Source organism: Cloeon dipterum, chromosome X, assembly GCF_949628265.1.
Source record: "Cloeon dipterum chromosome X, ieCloDipt1.1, whole genome shotgun sequence".
Taxonomy (NCBI): Eukaryota; Metazoa; Arthropoda; class Insecta; order Ephemeroptera; family Baetidae; genus Cloeon; species Cloeon dipterum.
In genome coordinates this window covers 25,215,478-25,241,144 of record NC_088790.1, presented here as the reverse complement: position 1 = coordinate 25,241,144, position 25,667 = coordinate 25,215,478, and the positions used below count along the sequence as shown (strand labels likewise).

The 25,667-nt window shown below is 37.6% G+C and overlaps 3 protein-coding genes across 3 annotated transcripts; all 3 read left to right on the top strand.

The window, feature by feature from the left end:
* The first annotated feature begins 2,212 nt into the window (after positions 1-2,212).
* On the top strand, positions 2,213-9,352 carry LOC135946632 (choline transporter-like protein 1). The gene is made up of 16 exons (XM_065494934.1): positions 2,213-2,373; positions 3,991-4,095; positions 4,150-4,310; positions 4,470-4,571; positions 5,211-5,301; positions 5,554-5,617; positions 5,677-5,785; positions 6,560-6,689; positions 6,763-6,882; positions 6,942-7,067; positions 7,131-7,237; positions 7,786-8,045; positions 8,097-8,215; positions 8,302-8,442; positions 8,738-8,830; positions 8,922-9,352. The coding sequence occupies exons 1-16, from the start codon at positions 2,317-2,319 to the stop codon at positions 9,000-9,002; spliced, it is 1,866 nt and encodes a 621-aa protein (XP_065351006.1). The 5' UTR covers positions 2,213-2,316; the 3' UTR covers positions 9,003-9,352.
* Positions 9,353-10,436: 1,084 nt separating this feature from the next.
* On the top strand, positions 10,437-16,757 carry LOC135946631 (choline transporter-like protein 1). Its single transcript, XM_065494933.1, has 16 exons — positions 10,437-10,616; positions 10,682-10,777; positions 11,296-11,456; positions 11,514-11,606; positions 12,554-12,989; positions 13,434-13,497; positions 13,558-13,666; positions 13,723-13,852; positions 14,030-14,149; positions 14,204-14,329; positions 14,389-14,495; positions 14,834-15,156; positions 15,427-15,545; positions 15,704-15,844; positions 15,905-15,997; positions 16,059-16,757. Exons 1-16 carry the CDS (start codon positions 10,461-10,463, stop codon positions 16,146-16,148), a joined length of 2,364 nt encoding a protein of 787 aa, XP_065351005.1. The 5' UTR covers positions 10,437-10,460; the 3' UTR covers positions 16,149-16,757.
* Positions 16,758-17,215: 458 nt separating this feature from the next.
* On the top strand, positions 17,216-25,488 carry Top2 (topoisomerase 2). The gene is made up of 22 exons (XM_065493212.1): positions 17,216-17,375; positions 17,643-17,784; positions 17,843-18,267; positions 18,332-18,544; positions 18,864-19,277; positions 19,513-19,615; positions 19,679-19,869; positions 19,985-20,116; positions 20,172-20,385; positions 20,622-20,731; positions 20,783-21,013; positions 21,208-21,687; positions 21,913-22,196; positions 22,252-22,387; positions 22,442-22,599; positions 22,802-23,171; positions 23,385-23,706; positions 23,882-24,046; positions 24,103-24,199; positions 24,254-24,336; positions 24,396-24,895; positions 25,200-25,488. Exons 2-22 carry the CDS (start codon positions 17,664-17,666, stop codon positions 25,353-25,355), a joined length of 4,905 nt encoding a protein of 1,634 aa, XP_065349284.1. The 5' UTR covers positions 17,216-17,375; positions 17,643-17,663; the 3' UTR covers positions 25,356-25,488.
* Positions 25,489-25,667: the final 179 nt, after the last annotated feature.

Sequence of the window (25,667 nt, the reverse complement as noted above, 5' to 3'; positions counted from 1 at the left end):
CAATTTTTAATTAGATTTCGAGGGCAATTATCAGACAAAAAAGAGGTTCGTGAGAACTAAAAAATCAAATCTTTGTTAGGGCCTATTCTTTCCTGCTCATTACTGAAATTATTTCAAAGTTTTTTGGTTAATTTCCTCAATTTTTCAGTTTAAAATTTATTCTGTTAACATGCCCGATGACCTCAGGACTGTTTTTTACAATTTACAAATTATGTTTTTGAAATTGATAATTTTTTCTTTTGATTTATAAACAGCGATTCCTTTTACTTTGAAGATCGTGGAAAAAGATTTAGTTAGAAGTGTCAAGGGAAAATTAAATATTTTTGTTAAATTACTTTAAGTAAAAAATCGCATGAATCACATTTATGTTAATTGAAAAATAAATCAAAATTAATTTAGCGCTAATTCAGATATATAAGAATTTCTAAATTAAAGAAAAGAATTTTAATAAATTTACCAATTTTTTAAACACCTGACGAACAGAGCATATTTAAAAATATATTCAGCGAGTGGAATTCTGAGGCAGGACGGCATAAAATAAATGCTCATCAAATAACAATTCAATAGCTATATGTTGCGTCAAGTACCAGCAAATATCAAGCCACGCAGTATCGATATACAGAATTCACTTCCTGTTGACTGGAAGCATCACAAAAATACGAAAAATACAGGTTTTTATATTTCACACGCAGAACGAATTTTATAGTAGAGTATTTTTCCATTTTTAGTAATGATCAAATTAAATAATAGCAAAAAGGTTACAGAAATTAAGCACTGGCTAATTTAGCTGTACGCATTTTAATATCATTGAAGTCCCCAAAAAAAGGGTATATCAATTCTCGCACTATGTAAATCAAGCTATAAACTGGTTTTGAGTTGAGCGTATTTTTTGCGACGCACATGTGAAAAGCAGCATAAAAACGTGCATGGCATCATGTCTAAACGCCTGGGAAAATGAAATGGGAAGACTTACAATTACAACCCACGCACAGGAAGCGCAATAGTTGATTTTCACATCTTTCATGCCGTGAACAATAAGTCTGTAATTATTCTGATCTAATTTTGATATTTTATGCAGAATAAAGAAGGCTGCATTAAATTTATGCACCAGTTTAGGACAAAGGAGAAGGTAATTAGACTGTATTGTAGATTTATTTCAAAATTAACTGCACAAAAGGCAAATAGAAATAAAATCTGAATTGTTGTAAATCTTATCAGATAATTTCAAGTACAAGCCGATATGCGGAAATAAATTTGTACTCCTTACAATAATTCCAATATATAAATTCAAAACATGAGTTCATTTTCTAACAGATTTTTTAAATAACAGTCTAACTTTGAAATGATTGACCCTGTTTTGCGGAAAATACGATACAAATTTTTTCTACTCATTAGCGAGCGAGTTTAAAACCATAGACAGATTGAAGATCCACGCGTTAAAGTAACAATTCATGCAGCAAAACGTTCTACCTTGGCCTCTGCGCCTGATTCGTCGCCAAAACTTCAAGAGGAAATTTGTGAATGGGAACAAAGCGTTGAGAATATACGAACAGTGAGACCTGCGTTGTAGTCAGGTACATATTTTTTTCCAGGGCAAAACTACGTAAAACTGCATGGAGAAACAGCCTTTTGTGTTTGCCAAGTCGTGACTTAATAAAATTACTAATTAAATGCATCATCTGAATAAACATTGTCTGCTGGACACCTTGTTGGGTCCTCAGATTTGACGAAATTTGCTTAGCAATCCAATGGACTCACCCTAAATTAGCGTGTTAAAATTCTCGAAATTGCCAATTAGAGATTGCGGTTTTTTATGATGGTATATAGATGAAAAATTGGTGAGAAATGATTTTCTTTATTTGATGTCAGAGAACTTGTCGGCGGAGACCAGCATCGCAGGTCTAAAAATCAGGTTGAATTTTTCAAAAAGATGAGGCAAATCCTAATACATAAATATCGGAAATCCAGAATAGCCTATATGTGGTTTAAACACCTAGCAACAACAAAAATACTCGTTACAACCATGAAAGTAGAAGCAGGTAATTTAAAAAGGAAATTATAGTGTCATTTTTAATAAAATAATCCTTTATCTGTTTTTACACAAGTCATTTAATTCAGATTTACACTGTATGCGACTAGTGGCATAAAATAAAATTCGCAAGGCTGGTGCGAGTGTCTAGGAAACTGAGCACAAAGGCCGGCGTCGGCCGCAAACGTCTCCATGACGACCGCTTTGGAAAACATAAGCGCGCCACCGAGAATCTGGCTTTTGCGGCCAGTTCGTCTTGACCGGGGCCAAAGAACAGTTCACAGGTCATGGGGTCTGCCCTGAGTGGTGGGAAGGACAAGGTGGAACCTGCCTCTCCTGAGAAGGTATTATAAATTCACGCGTAATTCCCATCAATGAAATTTCAAAAATACATTTTTGTTTTATAAATAATGATTTTTTTATTTATTAGACTTCACTAACATTAATAATGGTGACAACTCTCCAGCGCCAGGTTTTACTAGTTATTTTATTTATTAAAATAACAAAAAGGAAAAAATTTAGAGCTTCACTATTGCGATCAAAAATGGATAATAATTCTCCAAATATTTTGTTCAATTGGTTTAATTCATCTTATAAATTCAAAATCATTGTTCAATTGACCAAAAATTATTATTAAATTTTAGCTCATTAAATTGTGACGCGTGATGCAGACAGTTAAAACAAAAACACTGTACTTTTTTGTTACGATTAAAATCGCTGAAACAAAAATTAGGCAATTTTCATGTGTATTTTGCAAGGCCGTTTTAGTATTTTAGGCCAATTTGTAAATAATATCTGTCCTTGGATAATTAGAGCAAAACAAAAATTCCACGCATACCCTCTCGTTAAAAAATTAAAGTCGGGGACACAAAAATTATTGCTCTTTAAATACGCAATAGGTGACATACAATTTCACGCGGCACGCAAAAGTTTTGGTTTCTTTCGGCACATTCAATGCAAATCAATACCTAATTGAGTCACGCCTGCAATTAATTATTAATAAATCCAAATGACCAAATAGGGTCACGAGCCGGCTGGGCGAACGCAAATAATGTACTTGCTGCGCTGGAACTTGTGTTTGCGTTGCAGAGCCAAAGCGCGCGCACCTCCGCCGAGCGAGTGCATGATTAGCAAAGAAGTGTGTCACTCTTCTCTAATCTTGATTGGAAAAAATTCAGTATATTTGGGGGATTATAGCCATGACTTAACTCAAATTTTGATTACTAATAAACAAAAAGTTAAAAAATAGCTTATAAAATTAAACAATTGACTAAAAATGATTCTTTTACCAGATTTTTAAGATTTTCTTTGAAATCTCGACTGTTCTCTCAAGCTGTTAATTTTTGTGTTCTGAAATAAAGATATCTGGTCCTCCGATTGATGTTTTTTTTTTTGTTAAAGGCTTGAGTAAAATGTTAAAAAATAAAAATTTAGCAAGTCCAGTAGGTGATAAACCTTTTCACCTCTAAAAAAATAAAACAACCAAAGGAACTTATTGGTTGAAACGCCAACTGAATTCGAACATAAATAAATTTAAAAAAATACTTAAATCTTTCGCAGTGGACTAGCTGCCACTGAATTTTACGAATTTCTTTCAATTTCCAGAAAATTAGGATTTTTATCGGCTTTGAGATTTCAATTAGGAAAAATTCACTAAACAGATTTGCACAAATTTGGACAGATTGTGACGAGAGTTCGTTAATTTTTAAATAACTGTCAGTCAATAAACACAAGCCGTGAAATTTGATCGTGTTTAGTGTGAGGTACTTGAAATTAGTTTTCAATTGTTAAAAAAAAATCTATTGACCGCAACAATGCAAAATGTGGTCTCTTGTCGGGGTCTCTTAATTTTAGGAAAATGGCATGAAAGATTTAATTCTATTTGTATTTCCTTTTATACGATTTTTAGTAATCTTTATCCGTTTAGTATTTGAATGAATTCATTTTGATAAACCCCACAGGAAGGAAGTGCCACAGCTGACACAGAAGAAACTCCATTTGTGACAAAAAGGAGATGCACAGATGCAATTTGTATAGTACTTTTCATCGTGTTCCTCATTCCTCTGGTATTTTATTTTCCACTTTAATAAGTGCACAAATTAAATTCCTTGAAATTCCAGATTGGTCTGCTAATTTATTGCATTCGATACGGAGACATTTACCGAATTCTCAACGGCTACGACAGGTGTGGAAACGTCTGTGGCAAGATTACCGAACGCATTGGAGTGGCTCCGAATGACCCGAAGTTCACCTGTTTTGGCGCCGACATGACAAAGAGAAAGTGAGAGTGCTGAATTGATTTTCAAAGAACATTTAAATTAAAGAAAGTATTCTAAGCGTTTTTAAGGAAGAATTAAATATTAAAAAATCAGTAAGAATTTACAAATGATGAAAATGAGTTATATAATAAATTAAAAAACCTTAATGTTGAACTGTTCAGATATCTCCTGGTTCGTGGAGCAGGCATTCGCGACAACGACAATGATCAAGGGGCAAATGTGAACCGAGAATGTGTGGCTTCTTGCTCAGGATATCCAGGATAGTAAGTAGTGATTGATTTTCTAACCTATCGCGCCCAATTTTTAAATGCACTCATTTGCCCAAAAAAACACCAATTTTGGGCATTTGAGATTTTACGAATGTGACTTTGACAAGTCCATTTTTTGTGAAGTCAGTGACAACTGTAGAATTAATTTTAAAACTAATATTTCTGTAAACTTAAAATATATATGTTCTCTCCTACGCAAATTACGCACGTGTTTCAGAAAAAAAATCACAGACGAACGGCAGGAAAAGGAAATCCTGTAAAATACAGTTATTTTTTGCAATGCAGTTGGATTTCCAAAAAATATTCGTTTTTTGCGAATCCTGATTGAGGAACAAGTACGCTTATCTTCCTATTTCGGGCAAAACATTCGAAAAATAACGCACGCAGGTGGAGTAGTATAGCCGTCATTAAAACAAACGTAACAACACGTATATATTATGAGAGTTTCGTGAGCTCGCCGACGATTAATTGTACCCGATTAGATAGATTTTCCACAGCGCGCGGAGCAATTATATATTTCGGGTGTGCCACGAAAATAGTATATATCGCGACGTTTGGGTTGTAAAAAAAGGAGCAATTTGTGATTTCGGGAAATGCAGCTAAAGAAGGTTATTGACCTTCAAAATGTTTCAGCCGAGAGTTCTTCACGCGGTGCATCCCGGAGAAAACGCAGGACCAGGTCAACGTGTTCTTCTCCAAAACCGGCATTTCGAATTTTTTCCAGGTATATTATATTTATTTATTTATTTTCGTTGTGTTGTGCGAAACGATGCAAAGGTGAGTAAGCGAAATTTTCCTTCGAGGGGGAGCTGCCCGCGGCGACGACATTATATTTCGCGCTGCGAGCAAACAGACATGGCACAAAATCGATGTTTTGACAATGCTTTCCTGATCTACATCGCAGTTCGCGAGCACCTTTTTGTTAAATGTTGCTATTTTGGTGTCAACATGTGCTGTGAATCATTATTTCTTTCAGGAAGTTTCCGAGGATATGGATTTATGCGCGAAGGAAATTTTGGCCCTCTTCTTCATTGCCTTAGGTTGGATTAATTCGAATAAATTTGTACACTCGTTCATTCATTTTAATTTTAATTTTCAGGATTTTCTATCATTTTATTGATTTTGCTCCGAGTAGCAGTTGGATTGGTGGTGTGGTTCATGCTTGCAGCTGTCATTGTCGTCTGTTTCGTGGCTTCGGCTTTCCTTTGGTAACAAATTAAACAGTTTGAAATTCAACTTTCCATATTTTTAAGGCGGACAGAAATTGTAATAGTTAAAATTCAGCCCTAAATTCAAGATTAAACAAGTGCAATTTTTTTTTTAAATATTTATATCTGGATTTAAATTGTTAGCTTTTTAGGGTCTGTGAATTTTATTTCGGCTGTTTAGTTGAAAATTTTTTGTGGTTTCTTTTTCTTGAATCGTTTGTTTTAAAATTAAGAACACAAAATATCTCATAATAGACTAATATTTTTTTAAATTTAAATATGAAACATCTTGATTAAAGTATTTATTGTGCTACTGATTTTTCAATGTATTTCTTCTACAAAATGTTTTATCAATGTAAAATTTAAGCAAACCATGGAGGTTTTTAGTTAAAAAATTAATTTTAAACAATTTATTAAACTGACAGACGCAATCAAATGTAATAAAATCCACTGAAAAACAGGTCTAAAATGTTTGACAGAATGATTCCTCATGATTTGAAAATTCTTCTCTCACATGAGCCAAAAATGTGCTCTTCTAAAACGATAATTAACTGAATTATGAGGCTTTTAACCATTAAAGGAGATTTTTAAATGGCTGAAATAGTTAAAAATTACATGAATCGTGTTCATTTAACAGTCCCGTGTGACAACAACAATCTTAGAAAAATATAATAAAATTTTACAGCCCCACAAATACAAGAAATTAATCAAAAATTCCTCAAAAATCAAATAATTAATTTTAAAATTGAACATAAAATTTTAATTTCTCTTCAGGATTCGTTGGGCTAACCAACGAGACAAATTAAAAGAAGACTACAGGTACCTGCCGCTAAACCAAAGCGAACTGGAATTAAAGAACGTCAGGTCGTACCTTGGCTACGCGATTGCTGCCTCTGTAATCACAGTGAGTGTAGCTTTAAATTCATAAAAATCTACAGAAAATGTCACAGCCAAGAAATTTTTATCTGCTTTGTTAGGTCGTTATTCTGCTGTTGATTCTGGCCGTGCGATCGCGGATAAAGCTGGTGGTGCAGCTTTTCAGAGAGGCGGGAAAGGCCATTTCTGACATGCCCACGCTGCTCCTTCTTCCGTGGCTCGTGCGTTTTCAAGCATTTTTCCAAACAAATTAAATTTTATCTAATTATTTTCCACACAGACTTTTATTTTCGTCGGGATTTTTATCGCTTTCTGGTTCTACCTGGCGCTGTGGATCGAAAGTTCCGGCATGCTCACCAGCGAGAACAACGTCAATTTCAACTACAAGAAGGACGGCGCGATGATGGTATAATTTTATGATGCGGCGCCGCTCAAAATACACACACTCTCGCTCCGTTTGTTGACTCAGGTGACACGGTGGTACAACTTATTGGCCATGTTCTGGATTACGCAGTTTGTCATCGCTTGTCAGCACATGTCAGTCGCGGGCGCAGTCTCTTTTTGGTATTTCTCCAGGTAATTTTAGATTTTTTACTGTACGAAAATGCTTAAAAAATTTTCACAAACATTTTTTTAATTCATTTGTAGGGGAGATAAGACAGCAATGTGTTCTAAAATCAAAATGACAGAAATTTTTATAGTGATTTCACAAATTTCTTAATGTATTTCTAACTATAATACTGTTTTTTTAATTTTCGCATTGACATTTTCCACTTAAATGGAACTATAAGTTTTGGATACCTTTTCCTAGAAAAAAAATCCAAATTTGGCTCAGCCCATCGCAGTAGGAACATAAAAACAATTTTTCGAGACAGACAATATATTTTCTGTAGTTTGTACAGTGATTTTCAGAACCAATTTAAGTTTTCAGCTCGTCAAATTAAATATTTTTGCGCCAAGAATGCATTGGATCTGAGATTAAAGTGAAAGCTGCCGTAAATTGTAAATGAACGGTGGCGCCATCAGTTGTCGAATTTTCCCAATCGAATTTAACCCATGTTTCACCCCCCAAGAAACTGGCGTTGTTTTCAATGAAATACAATTTTGGAATTATTCAATTAAAGGAGGAAATCTGGCTTGTCAAGCCCAGTGGCTAAAAGCATCAGCCGCACCGTTCGCTTCCACTTGGGCTCCGTGGCCTTTGGGTCGCTGCTGGTAGCGATCGTGCAATTTGCCAGGGTAATCCTGCAGTCGGTGTACAACACTCTGAAGACCGGCGAGGAAAGCACCATGAAAACTAATCTGACAAAGGCTTGCGGCTGCTGTTTGGCCATTTTCGAGAAGTTCCTCTCCTACATCAACAGAAACGCCTTCGTTGAAATCGGTTGCTTAATATTTTAATCAGTAATATATCCATAACAAAAATTATTCATAGCTCTTAAATCAACCAACTTTTTGGAGTCCAGCACCAGAGCAATTTCAGTGATCGGAAGCAACGCTCTACGGGTTGCAGCCATCAATTCTGTGGGCGACTTTGTGCTCTTCTTGGGCAAGGTAAAAAAATGGATAATCTAACACCAAAAATAATGCCTGTGAATGTCTTTAAATATTTATATTTCCAAATTTGTGATTGTTCCTAGGTTGCGGTGACTCTAAGCACCATGTTGGTTGGGATTGCGATGATTCAGAACAAGGAGGGAGTGCAACACGTCTGGGTGCCCATCACTCTGGCCTCGATCTTTGCTTACTTTGTGGCGCACTCTTTCATGACCATCTACGAGGTATTGTATTCTAATTTGTGGTGTCTGCTTACAACGACTTTTGCCGCTCTCGTGCCGACAAAAAGTGTGCCGATGCGATGCATATACTGGCTTATTTTATTTCACTCTAGCACAAGACTCACATTATGCAACTCAATAAGGCTTTTCAAAGTGGATTTATTTTATTAAAAATTAAAGATTTTTTATATTTTTTGCTTGCTATATATAAATTCCTGTGATTTCCAGTCATCTCCTTAAAATAATTATTTCTTCGTTGAAAATAAAATAAAAAATTACATCTAACTTAATTTTTTAGATGACGATCGACACGATATTCATTTGCTTCTGCGAGGATTGTGAGCAGAACGACGGCGTTGCGAAGCCCTACTTTATGAGCAGAGCTTTGATGGTACATGTCTCAGACAAAATGAATTCGTAGTCGTAGTTGTTGTGCTTTCGCTGTTTTGCTTGATTGATGACAAAACATGCCTGATGTGTAGGAATTCGTGGACGAAAGCGACCCAAGTAAAAGTCCCGACAAGACGACCAGGCCTTCCTCGGCTAAAACCATCGAGAACTAACGCGCGTGCATATAACGAGTATATAGGGAACAAAACATATCTGGGATTTTTATTTTTGTACAAAAACGTCTTTTGATTTAGAAAGCGCAAAAACAAGGATGACACTCGTTTGAGTTTAACAATTATCATGACCAGAAATCCAATAAAGTACAATAAATGTAAATGTTTTCATTTTAGTGTGTAAATTTTATTGAAAAAAATGTGTGTTGCGAGTATATCAACCAGTTTTTTGTAAGCACTTTTTGTGGGAATTCCTTATTAATTTTTCCTGCACATCTAAATATTTGTTGTACAAAAATCAATACGTTTTTGTAGATATTCAATTAAAAATAAAGTATTTTATATCAAAACACAGTATTTCTTTTAATCCGTCCCCCTAAATTTTTAAAAACCGCACATGAGCGGACCCGCACCATCGAGGCGCATCGTTTGAAGTAGAAAAAACCGTCCGCCGGCCCAAGGGGGCCCGGTCGGGCCCCGAAAACATAATTTTTAATGTCGCAATTCACGTTTTATCAAATTCAAAAATTCATAGCTCGGCTCGTATGGGTCGTACGATCAAAAACAAATGTTCGCCAGACTCATGATGAATTTCTGCGTAAGACCGGCACCTCGCCAAAAAATCGACGCAAAATGTGAAATTTTTTATTAATTCTCCTATAGGCCCGAGGGTGGTTTCGACCATCTGGCAGTTCATTCGGCGCCACCTGGCGTCAATCAGCCGGGTTTGGCGCCGATCGGAGTGGATTTGGCGATTTTTTGACCCATAAACGTATCAGTATGGCAGAGATGAATAGAAAAGAATAATTTTTTCAGGCACATACAGGCATGGATAAAAAAAAATGAAAATTCTAATATCTTGAAATTAACTAATTAGCAGGGTCGGAAAGACACTTACGTTTTTCAACTTGTGCATGAATTGTTTTGAAGTAAATTTCTATAAAGACTGATTTTACCCATTTTACTCCAGCGATTTTCCTGCCAATGATACCACACACTCATGGAGCGTTGCAATAATTCATTTATGGGCATTTTATTCAACCGTCTAACATTTCCAAACCTATATATTTAATTGTTTTTGTTTCCATAATGTTTAATTTACTGCGTAGACTGCGTAAAACGGGTGCGTTAGGAAAGAACCTCTAACAAACGAGCCAAACATTTAAATGTCATGAAAGAATTTTGAAAAAGAATCAAAATAATACAAATAACTCCCCCCTTGCAGCCGGAATATAGGTCAAAAATGTTTGAATATCTGAATATTTAATGCAAATTAAACTAGCCGACCTGATTGAGAGTCATGCACACGAAATTTTTCGAAACTCTCTCCGGCAGCGCCGCGAATGCGCGTGGTATAATTTACGTATGCGGAAGACAAAATCGACTGTCACTTTGGGGGTGGGGGGTGACAAGATAGCTTGGTGGACACGGGGATGGAATCCAGATTGTCAGTCTCGCATGCGTGCTTTTCCGGAACCTACTGGCCCAAACCGCATTTGGACGACGAAGTCGCCGCTTTTCGAGAACAGGACGATGGGCACCTTGATCTCCAAAAGGTCGGACAAGGTGGAGCCTGAGCCCTCCGATTCTCCACCGAAGTCTCCCAAAAAACCAGTCAGTTTTTTTTTTAAATTAATTAATTTTCGCTTAAAAAAGAGGAATTTGGTCATTTATTTCAGGAGGAGGTCGAAACGAGTGAAACTCCTTTTCCCAGGAAGAGAGCCTGCACTGACGTCGTTTGCATTTTGCTACTTTTGATCTTCTGCGTTGTCTTGGTATGGGAATTTTATTTAGCGCTAGAATTTGAACATTTTTTTAATTATTAATAAATTAATTCACGTCATCGGAGAAAAATTAAACTTATCAGATTTTTATGGAGAATGTAATTAGAAATCAAATTTAGCATTTCTTTAAGTTTCATGAGATTAAATTCGCATGACTTTGAAAGGAAAACAAGTAGTTGGAAAAAATTCATGTTAAAAAAGCTCAATATTTAAAACTTTAAATATTTAGTACAGATGGATTTTTTTTACATAATTGCAAGATCGCTTTGAAATAGTTTTAACTTTGTGCAATTTTTCTGCCCCTGTTTAACGAAAGGTTTTTCTTGTTGATCATTCTATTTTTAAAACCTAATGTCCTGAATCCAAAATTACAATTTCGAAATTTCTAATCAGTGAATTAATTTTTAAAAATAGTTCAACCTTAATTGCATTCCTGATTATCTAGGATTTCATTTGAGTAGTTTATTTTGAATAAAAATCCATATTTAAATTGAGAATAATGATTTCAGACTGGATTGTTGGTGTATTGCATCAAATTTGGTGACATCAACAGAATAATAAACGGCTACGACCGATGCGGAAATGTTTGCGGAAGGGTCACAGAGAGGATTGGAATCGCTCCCGACGATCCGAAATATTTTTGCCTGGGAGCAAATATGACAAACAAGAAGTAAAAATTTTACAGCTCAATGTTTTCTTGGAATAAATTTTTTTGTTTAAATTTCAGATATCTTTTGGTGACTGGAGCTGGTTTGAGAGAGACGAACGAGATGAATGTCAACAGGGAGTGTGTCGCTTCCTGCCAATACTACCCTGGATAGTGAGAATATATTTCGATTTAAAGTGATTTTTTGCAGTTAACTCATTAAATGAAATCCAACTGCGCGTCTTTAAATTTGTTTGTTGCGGTGATTAACAGTAACGCGTCTAAAAGCTTTTATATGTGACGTCGCAACTAGGAAGTGAGCCGGGCTTGGCCGCACATTCGACAAAATTGATATCGCGCGCACCACACAGCTTACACAATTGTAGCGCGGTTGAGTTGATTAGGATCAATTGAAGCAGATCACAATCAGTCTGCACGGCACGCAACAGGAGCTGGAAAACACGAAATTCTCGTATTTACACCACATTGCGAGGGAGTTTCTGAGTTCAGTCACCCTCCGAAATCATTGATTTTTCCCCAAAAAGTGCTGGTTACTCACAAAAATCAGCAGTGTTTTTAATTCCTCTGAACACGTTTTAAAACTGATGACAAAATTAGATTCAAGGCACAAGGAAACAAACAAGCAATAATTTTTGGTTTGAAAATTGTATGAAAAATACCATTAAATTTCTTGTCATTATTTTGGGATCATTTAATCATTAATAAATCTTTTATCTCTATTTAGAAAAAAATTATCCTCAGTAGTGGTTTGAAAAACATTTATTTTAAATCAATTTTTTCGGTAGAAAATTAAAAAAGATTTTTTTCGCAAAAACTTGATAAGTTTGACCTCTTAAAATTACAACGCATTTTTAACGACTATTTCGTCGATGACTTAAAAAAAAAAGATTTGTTCTTCTATAATTTGGGCGATAATCTCTGAGAAATGACAAAAGTCATTCAAAATGATAAGATTTTTGGTTAAATATGCAGACATTAATGTAGATTTATCGAATTTATTTACTTTTCAGGAATAAAAAGCGAAGCCTCTAAAATATTCCTAAAAATTGTATTAAAATACGACTAACATGTGTAAAACTAATTTATTCAATTATTTTCAGTCGTCAATTTTTGAACCGGTGCATCCCGATAAAAGACGCGCCGAGAGGTTCAAGCCTGCCGTACTACGGCCCGCAGGAGAGCTACCGTTCGTCTGGTGGCGGTGGGCCGTCGGCCCCGGCGCAATGGTCCTCAGGGCAGGCGCTGACCAGGCAGCAAGAAGCCCTGCGCAGGCTGCAGAAGGAGGCGAGCAAGAGGAACAGTCTCATTCCAGCGCAGCTTCAGCTGCTCCAGCCCATTTTGGTGAAAAACTCGGGCGGCAACAACCAGCAACAACTGTTGCTGCCGCTCAAGAACAGCAGGATCAAGAGGGAGGCTGCCCCCTTTCGACGCCGCCGGCTGCTGCAGTACCGCAGGCAGCGGCAGCAAAGACCCCTCGATCCTGCTGAACGCATCGACGTCTTTTTTTCCAAGACTGGCCTCAGAAATTTCTTCCAGGTTAGTTTTAGTTAGGCACTTGTGCGGACGTGTCTGACAGACAGGTTGCATAACTCCAGAAATGCAGGGGCCAAAAGGAAAAAAATTGGAGAGCGTCGCGTTGATCATCGCTGCAAAATGCATTTTTGCGGGGGGATGAAAAAAATCGGATTATTTTTCTCTAATTTTCAAAATATTAAAAAACAAAGCTCGATGGCGGCGTAGGCTGTTCTCGATTTTTGCTGCATTTTTGTGCATTGGCAAACCCTGTTTTTCAGAGTTTTAAATATACTTTTTGGAAAATAAAACGATATGCAGCATGAATTATCCCAAAATTATTCAATATCAACCTCTACATATCTCCGTGAAAGACTATTTTGGCCTATAAAAATTTAAATTCTGGCTGAAACCCCAAAATTAAAATTCCACCATGAACAATTTCTAAAATTAAAAATCAATTTTCAGGAAGTTGCCGAGGACCTTGAGCTTTGCGCGAGAGAAGTGCTGGCACTTTTTTTCGTCGCTTTAGGCAAAAATTTTAAAAACCCTTCCTTCACAAATTAAAACAAAAAATAAATCTAAATTTTAGGCTTTTCCTTGATCCTAATTCTGTTGCTGATTGTCGCGGTCCGGGTGGTGGTGATTATTTCCTTGGTTTTCGCCATCGTTGTGTGCACGGTCGCCACTGCATATCTTTGGTAAACAATTAAAAATTAATTCCAAGCGAACCAGAATCGATTTTTTCTGTCAAAAGGGTGCAATGGGCCTATGAAAAAGATAAGCTGGCCGAAAAATACAAATACCACCCAAGTTCGATGAGCAACGTGGAGACGACAAACGTGGATTCCTACATGGGATATGCCATAGCAGCCAGCGTCGTCAGCGTAAGCTCTCATTTTTGCTGCGTTGAAATTATAAATAATAACCAAAAAATGTGTTGTATTTTTTAAGACAATAGATATAAAAGTTAGTGTTCCATGTGATTAAAGTTTAACTCTTTTTTTCAGTCTTTCTTCCACAATGTTAATCACATTTTGTATTTTCAAATTTATATACAACAGGGAATCTTGTTTCTGGTACTTTTGGCAACGAGAAAAAGAATTGGCTTGGTCATCCGGCTATTTGAAGAAGCGGGAAAGGCGATTGTCAACATGCCGACTTTGCTTCTGCTGCCCTGGTTTGTAAGTAGACCATCCAGCAATAATTTCGTTATTAATAATTCATATTCTCCCTAGACATTCATCATCGTTGGCGGGTTGATTGCCGTCTGGTTCTTTCTTGCTTTGTGGATCGAGAGTTCCGGCCGCTTGGTCAGTGAAAACAACGTTAATTTTGTTTATGAGAAAGACGCTCCCGTGATGGTATTATATGAAGCGATATTATATACGTTGAAAAATTAAATTTTGAACTGATTCTCTAGATTGCAAGATGGTGGAATTTGCTAGCCTTATTTTGGCTAGTCCAATTTGCTGCTGCATGCCAACATTTGACAGTTGCAGGGGCTGTCGGAGACTGGTACTTCACGAGGTTTGTTTTTCCTTTTCTATAAACTAATTTCATGCAAAAATCAAAATGGGCAATTTTGTATTTGATTTTAAAACTTTTAAAAAATTTAAATTAAATTTAATTGCCTTTAAAATTTCTTAATTTTGCCTCTGCACGTTCAACTATTCCCATTTTTTACTTTGGCAAAATATTTCACTTTATATTTATATTTTTTCTGGTGAATAAGCAGCGATTGTTTTGCTAATGATCAGAAAAATGGAAGAAAAAACAGCTCAATTCTTACAATTTCCAGTTTGGTTCAATTTAAAAATACTTATTGCAATCCATTCTTAACGAATTTATTTAATTTAATTATATAGGAAAAAAGAGAAATTGAAGCATCCAGTGGACAGAAGCATGGCACGGACGGTGAGCTACCACCTGGGCTCTGCAGCCTTCGGGGCTGCCCTCATCGCTCTTTTGCACTTCGTGCGAGTAGTATGGCAAGAGTGTTTCAGGGTAGTCAAGACCAGCATTCCCGCTGAGCAGGTCGCCGTGCCTGTGCCAGAGGGTGCGCCTGAGCCTCCAGCTGTAGACTCCACCCCTAATGCTCCTTCTTCTTCCACTAAACTGGTCAACTGCCTCATGTACCCTTTCACAAAATTCATCGCGTTCGTCAACAGGAATGCGTACATTGAAATTGGTAAGTACTATTTAATAAAAAAATTAATTTAATGACAACAAAAAGAGTGAGAAAAACGATAAATGCAGACATGCACTAAAAGTCTGTAAAATCAACTGTTTTGCACCAGACAGCTGTCTTAGATCGTTCCTAAAAATTTAAAATCTCTAAAAATGAATTGAGAAGCATGTCAATTAATAATTAAATCAGATTAAATTCAGTTTCGATTTATTTCTCAAAAACAATATAAGCCATCAATAATTTTTAATTATATAAAATTTCTACTTTTAGCGTTACGAGGGTGCAATTTCATCGAGGGTGGCAGGAGAGCGATCATGCTAATCGCGAAACACGCACTCAGCATCGCCGCGATCAACTCTGTGGGCGACTTTGTGCTCTTTATGGCCAAGGTACGAATTTCGCAACAATTGTATTTATAATTTGTGCTATTCAGAGTCTTTCTAAAATTATTAATTAAGTAGTGTTTTGCAATTTTTATTTTAAAATTAATTTATATTTCATATTCTTTCTATTTTCATCTTAATGATAAAATTGAAATGTTTAACAGATCGCAGTAATGCTGAGCACAATGCTGGTGGGCATCGCCATGATCCAGAATAAGGAAGGCGTGATCAACATGTGGGTGCCAATCACCCTGGTCGCTCATTTCGCCTACATCGTTGCCCATGTCTTTTTGTCCGTTTACGAGGTAACTATAAATAATTGCCCTTTTCGGTATGCAGCTATAAATTAAAAAAATTGCCCCTAGATGACCATAGATACAATTTTCATCTGCTTCTGCGAGGATTGTGAAATTAATGACGGCGTAGACAGGCCATATTACATGAGCGAAACACTCATGGTAAGTTTTGCATTTTAATTATAATTTATCAGTGTGGCAAACAAAAACTTAAATTTTGCAGGAATTCATAGATGATTGTGATCCACCAATGAGGGAAAAACTAGTCATCAGAGAAGGAAAAGTTTTTACAGTGGAATCACCTGAAAAATAGGAATGTTTATCTGCAAAGAGGGTGAATGAAAAACAGACAATAAGATTTTTGCGAGTTATTTTATATAAGATAACCAAGAGTTTGCCAATTTTTTGAAAAAGCCAAACATCTCTAATGAAATTAAAAAAAACTCATATGTTGTTTGAAATGATTTTTCTATTTTTGATGATGAAATCATACGCGCCAATCATTACAAACTCTACAGTAAATATCCGATGATTACAGAATATGTTGTACTCTTTAAACATTCTTATTCTAAGTCTAAAAAGAGTAAGTTCAATAAATAATAACCAAAACTACGTATAACTCGCGAGACAAACATGAGAAAGATTTTTTTGAAGTTGAAAAGTACAAAAAAGCACATCTTGCTTAAAAATGTCTAGTTTGTATAAGCCATATAAATACTGCAATTTTATTATTGTGTAATATATGTACTTATGGTAACGATTAAATATTTAGAGAGTTATTAAATCAGACCCGATTAATGGAAAAAAGTTATTAACTTTTGCAACCTTCATGTCTGTGAGCCCAAATTAATGTAATTTACCAAGCAGCAAATAATGTCTACTTTGTGAACTTTTTGCTCTAATCAAATCATGCAAATCATCAACCCTGTAAACTATTGTAAATATAAATAAATAAATAAATAAATGTGTTAATAACAAATCGCTATTTTTCATGATTTTCCTGCTGCGTTTCATTAATAAAATTGGTCTTGAAATTATTTAATACAAATTTTGCGAGACGTGTATAAAACTGTCAAACCCTAATCTGACACTAACTTACTAGGCCTCACGGTCAAGGTCAATAGAAATTTTTTTCCCGGGCAGGGGCTGATGGATGAACAACCGCCAAATTTTCAGTAGTGGCAACCTAGTCATGCCAATGATGTACTTGTTTTCCCTGAAAGTTCACGTAATAATCATGAATTTCTTTGAAATATAGATAATTCTGATTTAGGAAAGGATACTAACATCATTTTAGAAGAAATAAAAGGCGTTGAAATTATTTTAACCCTTTCAAACTTTTTCTGTCAAGTTGGTACTTCTTGTGCGACTTCTCAAACGCTCGTCCATTCCAACTGACGGCCGGCGTTGATCCGGAGGAAAAATCTTGCCTCCTGGTCGAATTTACCGATGACAGTTGGAATTTGCTTATGAACTGAATTTGATCAAACAGTGTTTGAGTCTTGCTGGACGCGCCAGGAAGCCTTCCCTTTGGTGCAGGGTAATTTAAATTATTTTTCTGGTTAAAGACGAAGTAAACTGGAATTGTATATATTTGTGTATTCCTGTCCATAGACATCTCTGAAGGCGATTTGTTTGCGTTTTCAGCGATCTATTGTTTCAGAAATGTTTTAAGATAGACGAGATAGTCTGAATACCATTTATAATTCTTAAGATAAAGATTATGATTGGTTGCAGTTTTATTATCATATGTTAACGTTAATTTGATTGTTGTGATTTTGACGGTGTTTCACATCTCTGTAAACAGGTTGCTTTGCATACCTTCACCATGAGCGATAGCGAAAATGAGCGGCCGGCGCCCAAAAAGGCCGGGAAGCAGGCCATTGAGGATATCTACCAGAAAAAGACGCAACTTGAACATATCTTGCTCAGGCCTGACACTTATATTGGTAAGCGAAACAATCCTTTAAATTTTGCGTTTAAAATGCTGAAATTACTTTTTAATAGGTTCGGTCGAGCCTGTGTCCGAAAACATGTGGGTTTTCGACACCGCGGAGGACAAATTGACGCAGAGGAACATCACGATCGTGCCGGGCCTCTACAAAATCTTCGACGAAATCCTAGTGAACGCCGCCGACAACAAGCAGAGAGACAGGAAGATGGACTGCATCAGGATTAACATCAATCCAGAAGCAAATGAAATCAGCGTTTGGAACAACGGCAAAGGTATCCCAGTGGAGATGCACAAGACGGAAAAGATGTATGTGCCGACCATGATTTTCGGCCATTTGCTCACCTCGTCCAACTACAACGACGAGGAGGAAAAGGTCACGGGTGGCCGCAACGGCTATGGTGCCAAACTCTGCAACATCTTCAGCAACAAGTTCACGGTCGAAACGTCTTGCAAGGAGAGCAGGAAGAGGTTCAAGCAGGTATGTACTAAATTATTAATCTTGAGTATTGAATTTAGATTTAATTTATCCTCTTTTGACGTAGACCTGGGTTGAAAACATGGCCAAGGTCGGAAACCCCAAGATTGGTGAGGCTGCTAGTGAAGACTTCACTAAAATCGTCTTCCAACCTGACCTGAAGAAGTTCAAGATGGAAAAATTGGATAAAGATATCGTGGACCTGATGTCCAGGCGAGCGTATGATGTCGCTGCTTCCACTGGAGGAGTCAAAGTGTATCTCAATGACAAGAGAGTTCCGGTAATTTTATATTTTATTTTTTTTAAAACCTTTAGTGTCTTAGCCATAAAAATTTCAGGGTCGAGCTTAAAGTAGTTTTAGTTGAACTTTTCCACGGTTGGATTATCTTGATCACGGTAAAATTTCGCCCTAATCTAAAAATCTGGTTTTCTTGCACTCATTTAAAACCTCCTGCATTCCTTTTTCAGGGTTCCTGTAATTATGGTGTATTTTAACAAACTAAGAAATGTTTGCTTGAAAATATGATGTCAAAGCAAATTGCAAATTGTTGTCCTTTATATGACTAAATTTTTGCTAACTCTTCCATTTTAATTCTCAGGTAAAGTCCTTCAAGGACTACGTAGAGCTGATGTTGAAGGGTCACAACGATGACATTGGCAACCCTGTGAAGGTCACCTACGAGAAGGTGAGCGACCGCTGGGAGGTGGCGTGCTGCATCTCGGACTCCGGCTTCCAGCAAATGTCGTTTGTGAACAGCATCGCGACCACGAAAGGCGGCCGGCACGTCGACTACATCACAGACATGATGGTCAAGCAGCTAGCGGACGTGATCAAGAAGAAGAACAAGGGCGGCGTCAGCGTGAAGCCCTTCCAGATCAAGAACCACATGTGGGTATTCGTCAACTGCCTCATTGTCAATCCGACGTTTGACTCGCAGACCAAGGAGAACATGACCCTGCAGGCCAAGAGCTTTGGTTCTAAGTGCCAGCTGTCTGATAAATTCGTCAATGCGGTAGGTTTTTCGTGTGAATTTGTGTATTTTATTATAATTTGGGGATTTGGAAGTTCTTTTTATTCAGCAATATTTATGATCTAAGTTGTTTGACAAACCATAATCATAAAAAATTGCATTTAAAATTAAGATTAATTTTTATTTTTAAATATTACTTTATGAAAAAATTATTTATGGGTATTTTTTTAATTAGTTATAAATTTACAGATTATTAAACCTTGAAATAAAATTACAGGTTATTAAATCTGGAATCACAGAGGCTGTGATTTCGTGGGCCAAGTTCAAGGCGCAGAGCCAGCTGGAGAAGGTTGGTGGCAAAAAGAAGACAAAGCTAAAAGGTATGAAGACTGCAAAGCAAATCATCAAACTAGAGCATCTCTTGATTTTTTTTTTTATTCTAGGTGTCCCAAAATTGGAGGACGCCAACGAAGCTGGCTCAAAGAACGCGCACAGATGCACCCTGATCTTGACAGAAGGAGACTCGGCCAAGTCACTGGCTGTGTCTGGTCTGGGCGTCGTCGGCCGAGACTTCTATGGAGTCTTCCCTCTCAGGGGTAAACTGCTCAACGTTCGAGAAGCATCGCACAAGCAGGTGAAACTTTAAATTAATTTTGTGAACGCATGATAGCAATCAGTATTGGTTTTAAATAATTAATTTTGTCCCGTATTATTCTGTGTTTATTGGCAAATAAATTGTTTCATTTCAGATCTTGGAGAATATTGAAATCAACAACGTGATCAAGATTTTGGGTTTGCAATACAAAAAGAAGTACAACACGCCTGAAGACATGAAGACGCTGCGATACGGCAAGCTGATGATCATGACTGATCAGGATCAGGTCCAACATTGCAGCCTGTGTCCTGAACACTATTAACTGAATTAAAATGTAACAGGATGGTTCGCATATCAAGGGTTTGTTGATCAACTTCATCCACCACAACTGGCCAGAACTTCTGAAGCAGAACTTCCTCGAGGAGTTTATCACTCCCATTGTCAAGGCGACTCACAAAACTACCTCTCAGGTGGTTTCCTTCTACTCCATTCCTGAGTATGATGAATGGCGGAAAACTGTTGATGAAACCCGTTACAATATCAAATACTACAAAGGTGATGATTTAAAAATTTAATATGCATTTATAATAAATTAAACTGGTAGTATTATTCTAAACTTTTAAATTAAATTAATTTTCTTAAGCATAAAATGAATGATGTGATATTATTTCCAAAGAAAATAGTGCCTTTTTTACTAGTCGTAACGCTTCTCTTGTCATCAATCTCTTACTAAATATTTTTGGTTATCTGTTTAACCCTCAAACTCAATAATAAAAGTCTGTGATCCTCAGGTTTGGGTACCTCCACGTCCAAGGAGGCGAAAACCTACTTTGAAGACATGGCTAGGCACAGGATCAAGTTCAAGTACTCGGGCAACCAGGATGACAATAGCATTCTGATGGTAAATTTACATGAAAAAATATATATTCAGCTCTTAACAAATCAATTAAAGGCTTTCAGCAAGAAGTGCGTGGACCAGAGGAAAGAGTGGCTGAGCAACTACATGGAGGAGAACAGGCGGAGGAGAGAGATGGACTTGCCTGAGGTGTACCTGTACGAGAAGGACACCAAGGCGATCAACTTCAGCGAGTTTGTCAACAAGGAACTGGTGCTCTTTTCCAACGCTGACAACGAGCGTTCCATTCCAAACATGATGGACGGTTTGAAGCCTGGCCAGCGAAAGGTATTTTTTGTTATTTTAAAAAAATGATTGTTTTTAAATCAATTTCAAAATATTTAAGACAATTTTCATCCCCTTTGGACTAAAAATTTCACATTGTCAATTAAAAATAATGTCTTCCAATCTTTCAACTAGCTTTAATTATGCTTAATCTCGACCTCTAACAAATTTAAATTACAATTTTCCAAAACTTCCAGGTGTTGTTCACATGCATCAAGAAAAACTACAAGAAGGAAATTAAAGTGGCGCAGTTGGCCGGCTCCGTTGCTGAACTCTCCGCGTACCATCACGGCGAAGCGTCGCTCATGTCGACCATCATCAACTTGGCGCAGAACTACGTCGGCTCGAACAACATCAATCTGCTGATGCCGAACGGCCAGTTTGGCACACGCCTGCAGGGCGGCAAGGACGCCGCCAGCCCCCGTTACATCTTCACGCAGCTCAATCCGATCACAAAGGCCGCGTTCAGTCCTCACGACACGCCACTGCTTCACGACCAGTATGAGGACAACGACAAAATCGAGCCCATGTGGTACTGTCCCATCATTCCAATGATCTTGGTCAACGGTGCCGACGGCATCGGCACTGGCTGGATGACCAAAATTCCAAACTATAATCCGAGGGAAATCATCGACAACCTCAAAAAAATGATCAGAGGAGATAAACCGTCCATGATGGTAAGTTACCATAATTATTGTTTCAATTCAGTCATAACAATTATTTTAATGTTAAAAAGCATAAATATTAACAAGTTAATTAAATGAATTTATTTTAGTTTTCCTATTAAACACGAATGACGCTATTTCTTAATATTATGTGCGTTCAAAGGTTTTTAATAGATTTTTGGAAAACAATTATCCACGGTTATCCCTTTCTTACAATTTAATTTTTTGTTTCTTTAGATTCCGTGGTACAAGGGCTTCAAGGGCCACATTGAGCCGGTGGGCAACCAACGGTACGTGATCAGTGGGGAAGTGCGCGTCATTGACGAGTGCACCATCGAGATCACCGAACTGCCCATTGGCGTCTGGACCCAAAATTACAAGGAATCGGTGCTGGAGCCGATGCTCTACGGCAACGAGAAGGAAAAGGAGAAGGAAAAAGCTGCTGCCAAGGCCAAGAAGAAGGCTGGAGCCGACGACGATGACCAGCCAACAAAGGCCAGCAAGGGTGGACCTGTCATCAAGTAACTTGGAGTAAACCGTAAATATCTTCCTATTTATTAATTAAAAATCTTGCAGCGACTTCAAGGAGTACCACACTGACACGACTGTTCGGTTTGTCGTCACTATGCCAGAGAAAACCCTGGAAAAGCTGGAGCAGGATGGCCTGCACAAGGCATTCAAACTGCAAACAACGCAGACCACCACTTCGATGGTAAACTTAACTGATGTTTGTCATCATACGTCTTATCATTGTATGTGACTGCAGATGGCTTTTGATGAGTTGGGGTGCATGACCAAGTTCGAACATGTGAATGAAGTTCTTGAGCGTTACTTCAAGGTCAGACTAGATCTCTACGTCAAGAGGAAGGACTATCTCCTCGGCATGCTTCGCGCTGAAGCCAAAAAACTTTCTAACCAGGCCAGGTAAGGTCAAAATATATTTTTTCTAATCATAAATGGTGGAAAACATACTAATGTATACACAGTATTTCCATGTTATTGTTTTAAATCTTGACATAAAATTTGGTGAAATTCAAATTTAAATTACATCCTGGAGTTAAACTGGCTGGTTAAAATCCTGCTTTTAGTACTCTGAGATATATTTAATAATGGATAATACCAACAGATTCATCGTGGAGAAGTGCAACGGCGATATTACCGTAGAGAACAAAAAACGCGAGGTCATCAAAAACGAGCTGGTTGCCCGCAAGTACGACTCTGACCCAGTGAAACAGTGGAAGAGAGATTCGTCCAAAGAGGAGGATGAAGATGAGGATGAAAAAGAAAAGAAGGCCAAGGACAGAGACCGCAAGGAGGAATTGGAGGACGGCAAAGACTTTGATTACATCCTCGGCATGAAGATGTGGGCGCTGACTGAAGAGAGGAAGCGGGCTCTCCTTGCTGAGAGGGACAAGAAACTGAAGGAAGTTGAAGATCTCGAGTCTAAGACCCCTGAAGAATTGTGGAATGATGATCTGGACAATCTCCTCCAAGTGGTAAGTGTTTGAATTGGAGTTACAATAATTAATTTTTTTCTAAATATTCGGATCAAACGGTTAATTGTTAATTTTTTGTCAAACTTTTTAAGGAAACTATTGGTTATCATTTCCCTTGTCCTGAAATTAATCCAAATTTCTATTTTATTTTATTAAGCGGGAAATTGTCAAACCACGCTAAGCTGTCAGTGTTTAATCTAAAATATTCTGCAGATGAAAGTGCAAGAGGCGAAGGAGGATGAAGACCGCAACTACGGAAAGAAGGCGGTGAAGGGCGCCAGGGGCAAGGTGCTGGTGGCTGAAACGATGCCGTCGCCAAACGGCAGGAAGATCGAACCGTTGATCGATTCAGAGTTGCGCAAGAAGATTGAAAAGGCGGTGCAAAATAAGGAGAAGCAGACAAAGAAGGCCATCAAGACCGAGGAAGTGGACGAGTTTGATGCAGAGCTAGGGCTGGACAATGGCCTCTCGCTGCAGGCAGTCATCAAGAACTCGCCGCAAGAGATTGAGAAGAAATTGAACGCCAAGAAAAAGGGTATTTTTTATTTAGAATTAAAATCGGGTTTTCCCTTTAAAAATCTTTTGAATGGCCGAGATGGAGAGTAATAGTGAGAACAGATATTATTCTGTGTTGGAATAGCATTTTTTTATCAGTGGGAAATGATTTTAAATATTTCGATTTTTGACCAATGCAATTCTTAATTTTCCAGAAATGAAACAGACTAAGTTGAGTTTTAAGCCGGTAAAGAAAGAGAAGGCAACCAAGGAGTTTGATTCTACTGGATCTGAGGGAGACGACGCTGACTCAGACAGTTTCGATGCTGTCCTTTCGGCTTCTCCAGTCAAATCAAGAGATGCCCCCAGGCGAGCAGCTGGTAAGTCTCTTCCAACGTCTAAACTCCATCAGTTTGCTAAAAATGAATTTGCTCAGCTTCAAAGGCCAAGTTCACTTTTGATGACAAGAGCGATGAAGAAATGAAGTCGGATTCGGACTTTGAAGTGAACCACCAGCTCGGCGACGATAGTGGGTTAGTGTTTTGCTGTTTAATTTGAAAGAGATCATTTTGCAATGAACATTTTAGGGCCAGTAAACGACCAGTTACTATCTCCTCTGACGAGGACTCAGATTTTGGCTCGTCGAAGAAGAAAGCCAAAGTCTCAACAGGTAATTTGATTTTATTTTTTATTTAAACTTGGGGTGTTAACGATTTTAAATACACGCAGATTTGGAAACGTCTGACGCGTTGTTTGACAAATTAATGGGCTCGTCAAGTCCAGAAAAAGAAGAGCGAGCTGCTCCACCAGCCAAGAAACCTGAGCCCAAGAAGGCTCCACCCAAAAAGTTTGTAGACACAGAATCCGACTCTGATATGGGAGAGGACGATAAGCCCAAAACAAAAGCAGCTGCAAAGAAGAAGGCATCCTCTGATTCCGACTTTGGTTTGGAGGAGGAAGAGAAGCCTAAGAAAAAGGCACCTGCAAGGAAAAAGGTAGCTTCCGGTTCCGAAGAGGAAAAGCCAAAAAAGAAGAGGGCGCCAGCCAAAAAGAAAGTGGCCGCTTCGGACTCCGAGGACGACAAGCCCAAGAAGAAGAAGGCTCCTCCCAAGAAACGTCAGCCCGCAATGTCTGATTCGGAAGACGAGAAGCCAAAGAAAAAGGCTCCCCCAAGGAAGAAGTTGGCTCGCCCTCAATCTGACTCCGATGACGACATGTTTTCGTCCAAGGTAGGGTGAAATTTGGCCTTAACAAATTATTTTAATTTATAGAAGTAGTTAAGTTAATGAATTATTTGAAATTGACAGTAAAAAGTATGTATAAACTAAGAAAATATTGCAAATTTAAACATTTTAAAAATTTATTTACTCATTATTAAATAAAACTTCAGTTTGGCCTGACGTGAGCCCTTTTGAATTTTTGCAATGGAAATAATGACCCATCAATCAATAATTCTCATCAAATGGATGTTTAAAAATTTCCTAATTTATCCGTGGTTATCATTTATCATTTTACACTCCCTTTTTGTTTCAGGCCAAAAAGGGCGGTGCCAAAAAGAAGGCTGGCAGCGACGACGACTCTGACTTCTCAGCCTCAGAGGTGGCTCCCAGAGAAAGGGCAGGCACAGGCCGTGCTCGGAAACCTGTTTCGTACCTCCTTGATTCTGGAAATGACGACAGTGACTTTTAAGACAAAAATTTGGGCTGCTCCGAATTTGCATTTAATGTTACTGTAGAGCTAGTTACTTGTCGATCTTAACTTATTTTCTGTAAGGTACCTTCAATTTTAATAAAAACAATGTGGAGAAATGTAATGAAATGGACCCTGAAAAATCTTTTTTTGCTTCAACCCAAAACAAATAACCCTTTTATTTGTAATTAAAAAATATGGATTCACTAAGTAAGCTCTGCGCAAATTTAATAAGAATGGATAGTAGTTGCTAGATAAATTTTTGAAGGTTACAATTATTATTTATTATTAGTAATTTAAATCCGAAAATAT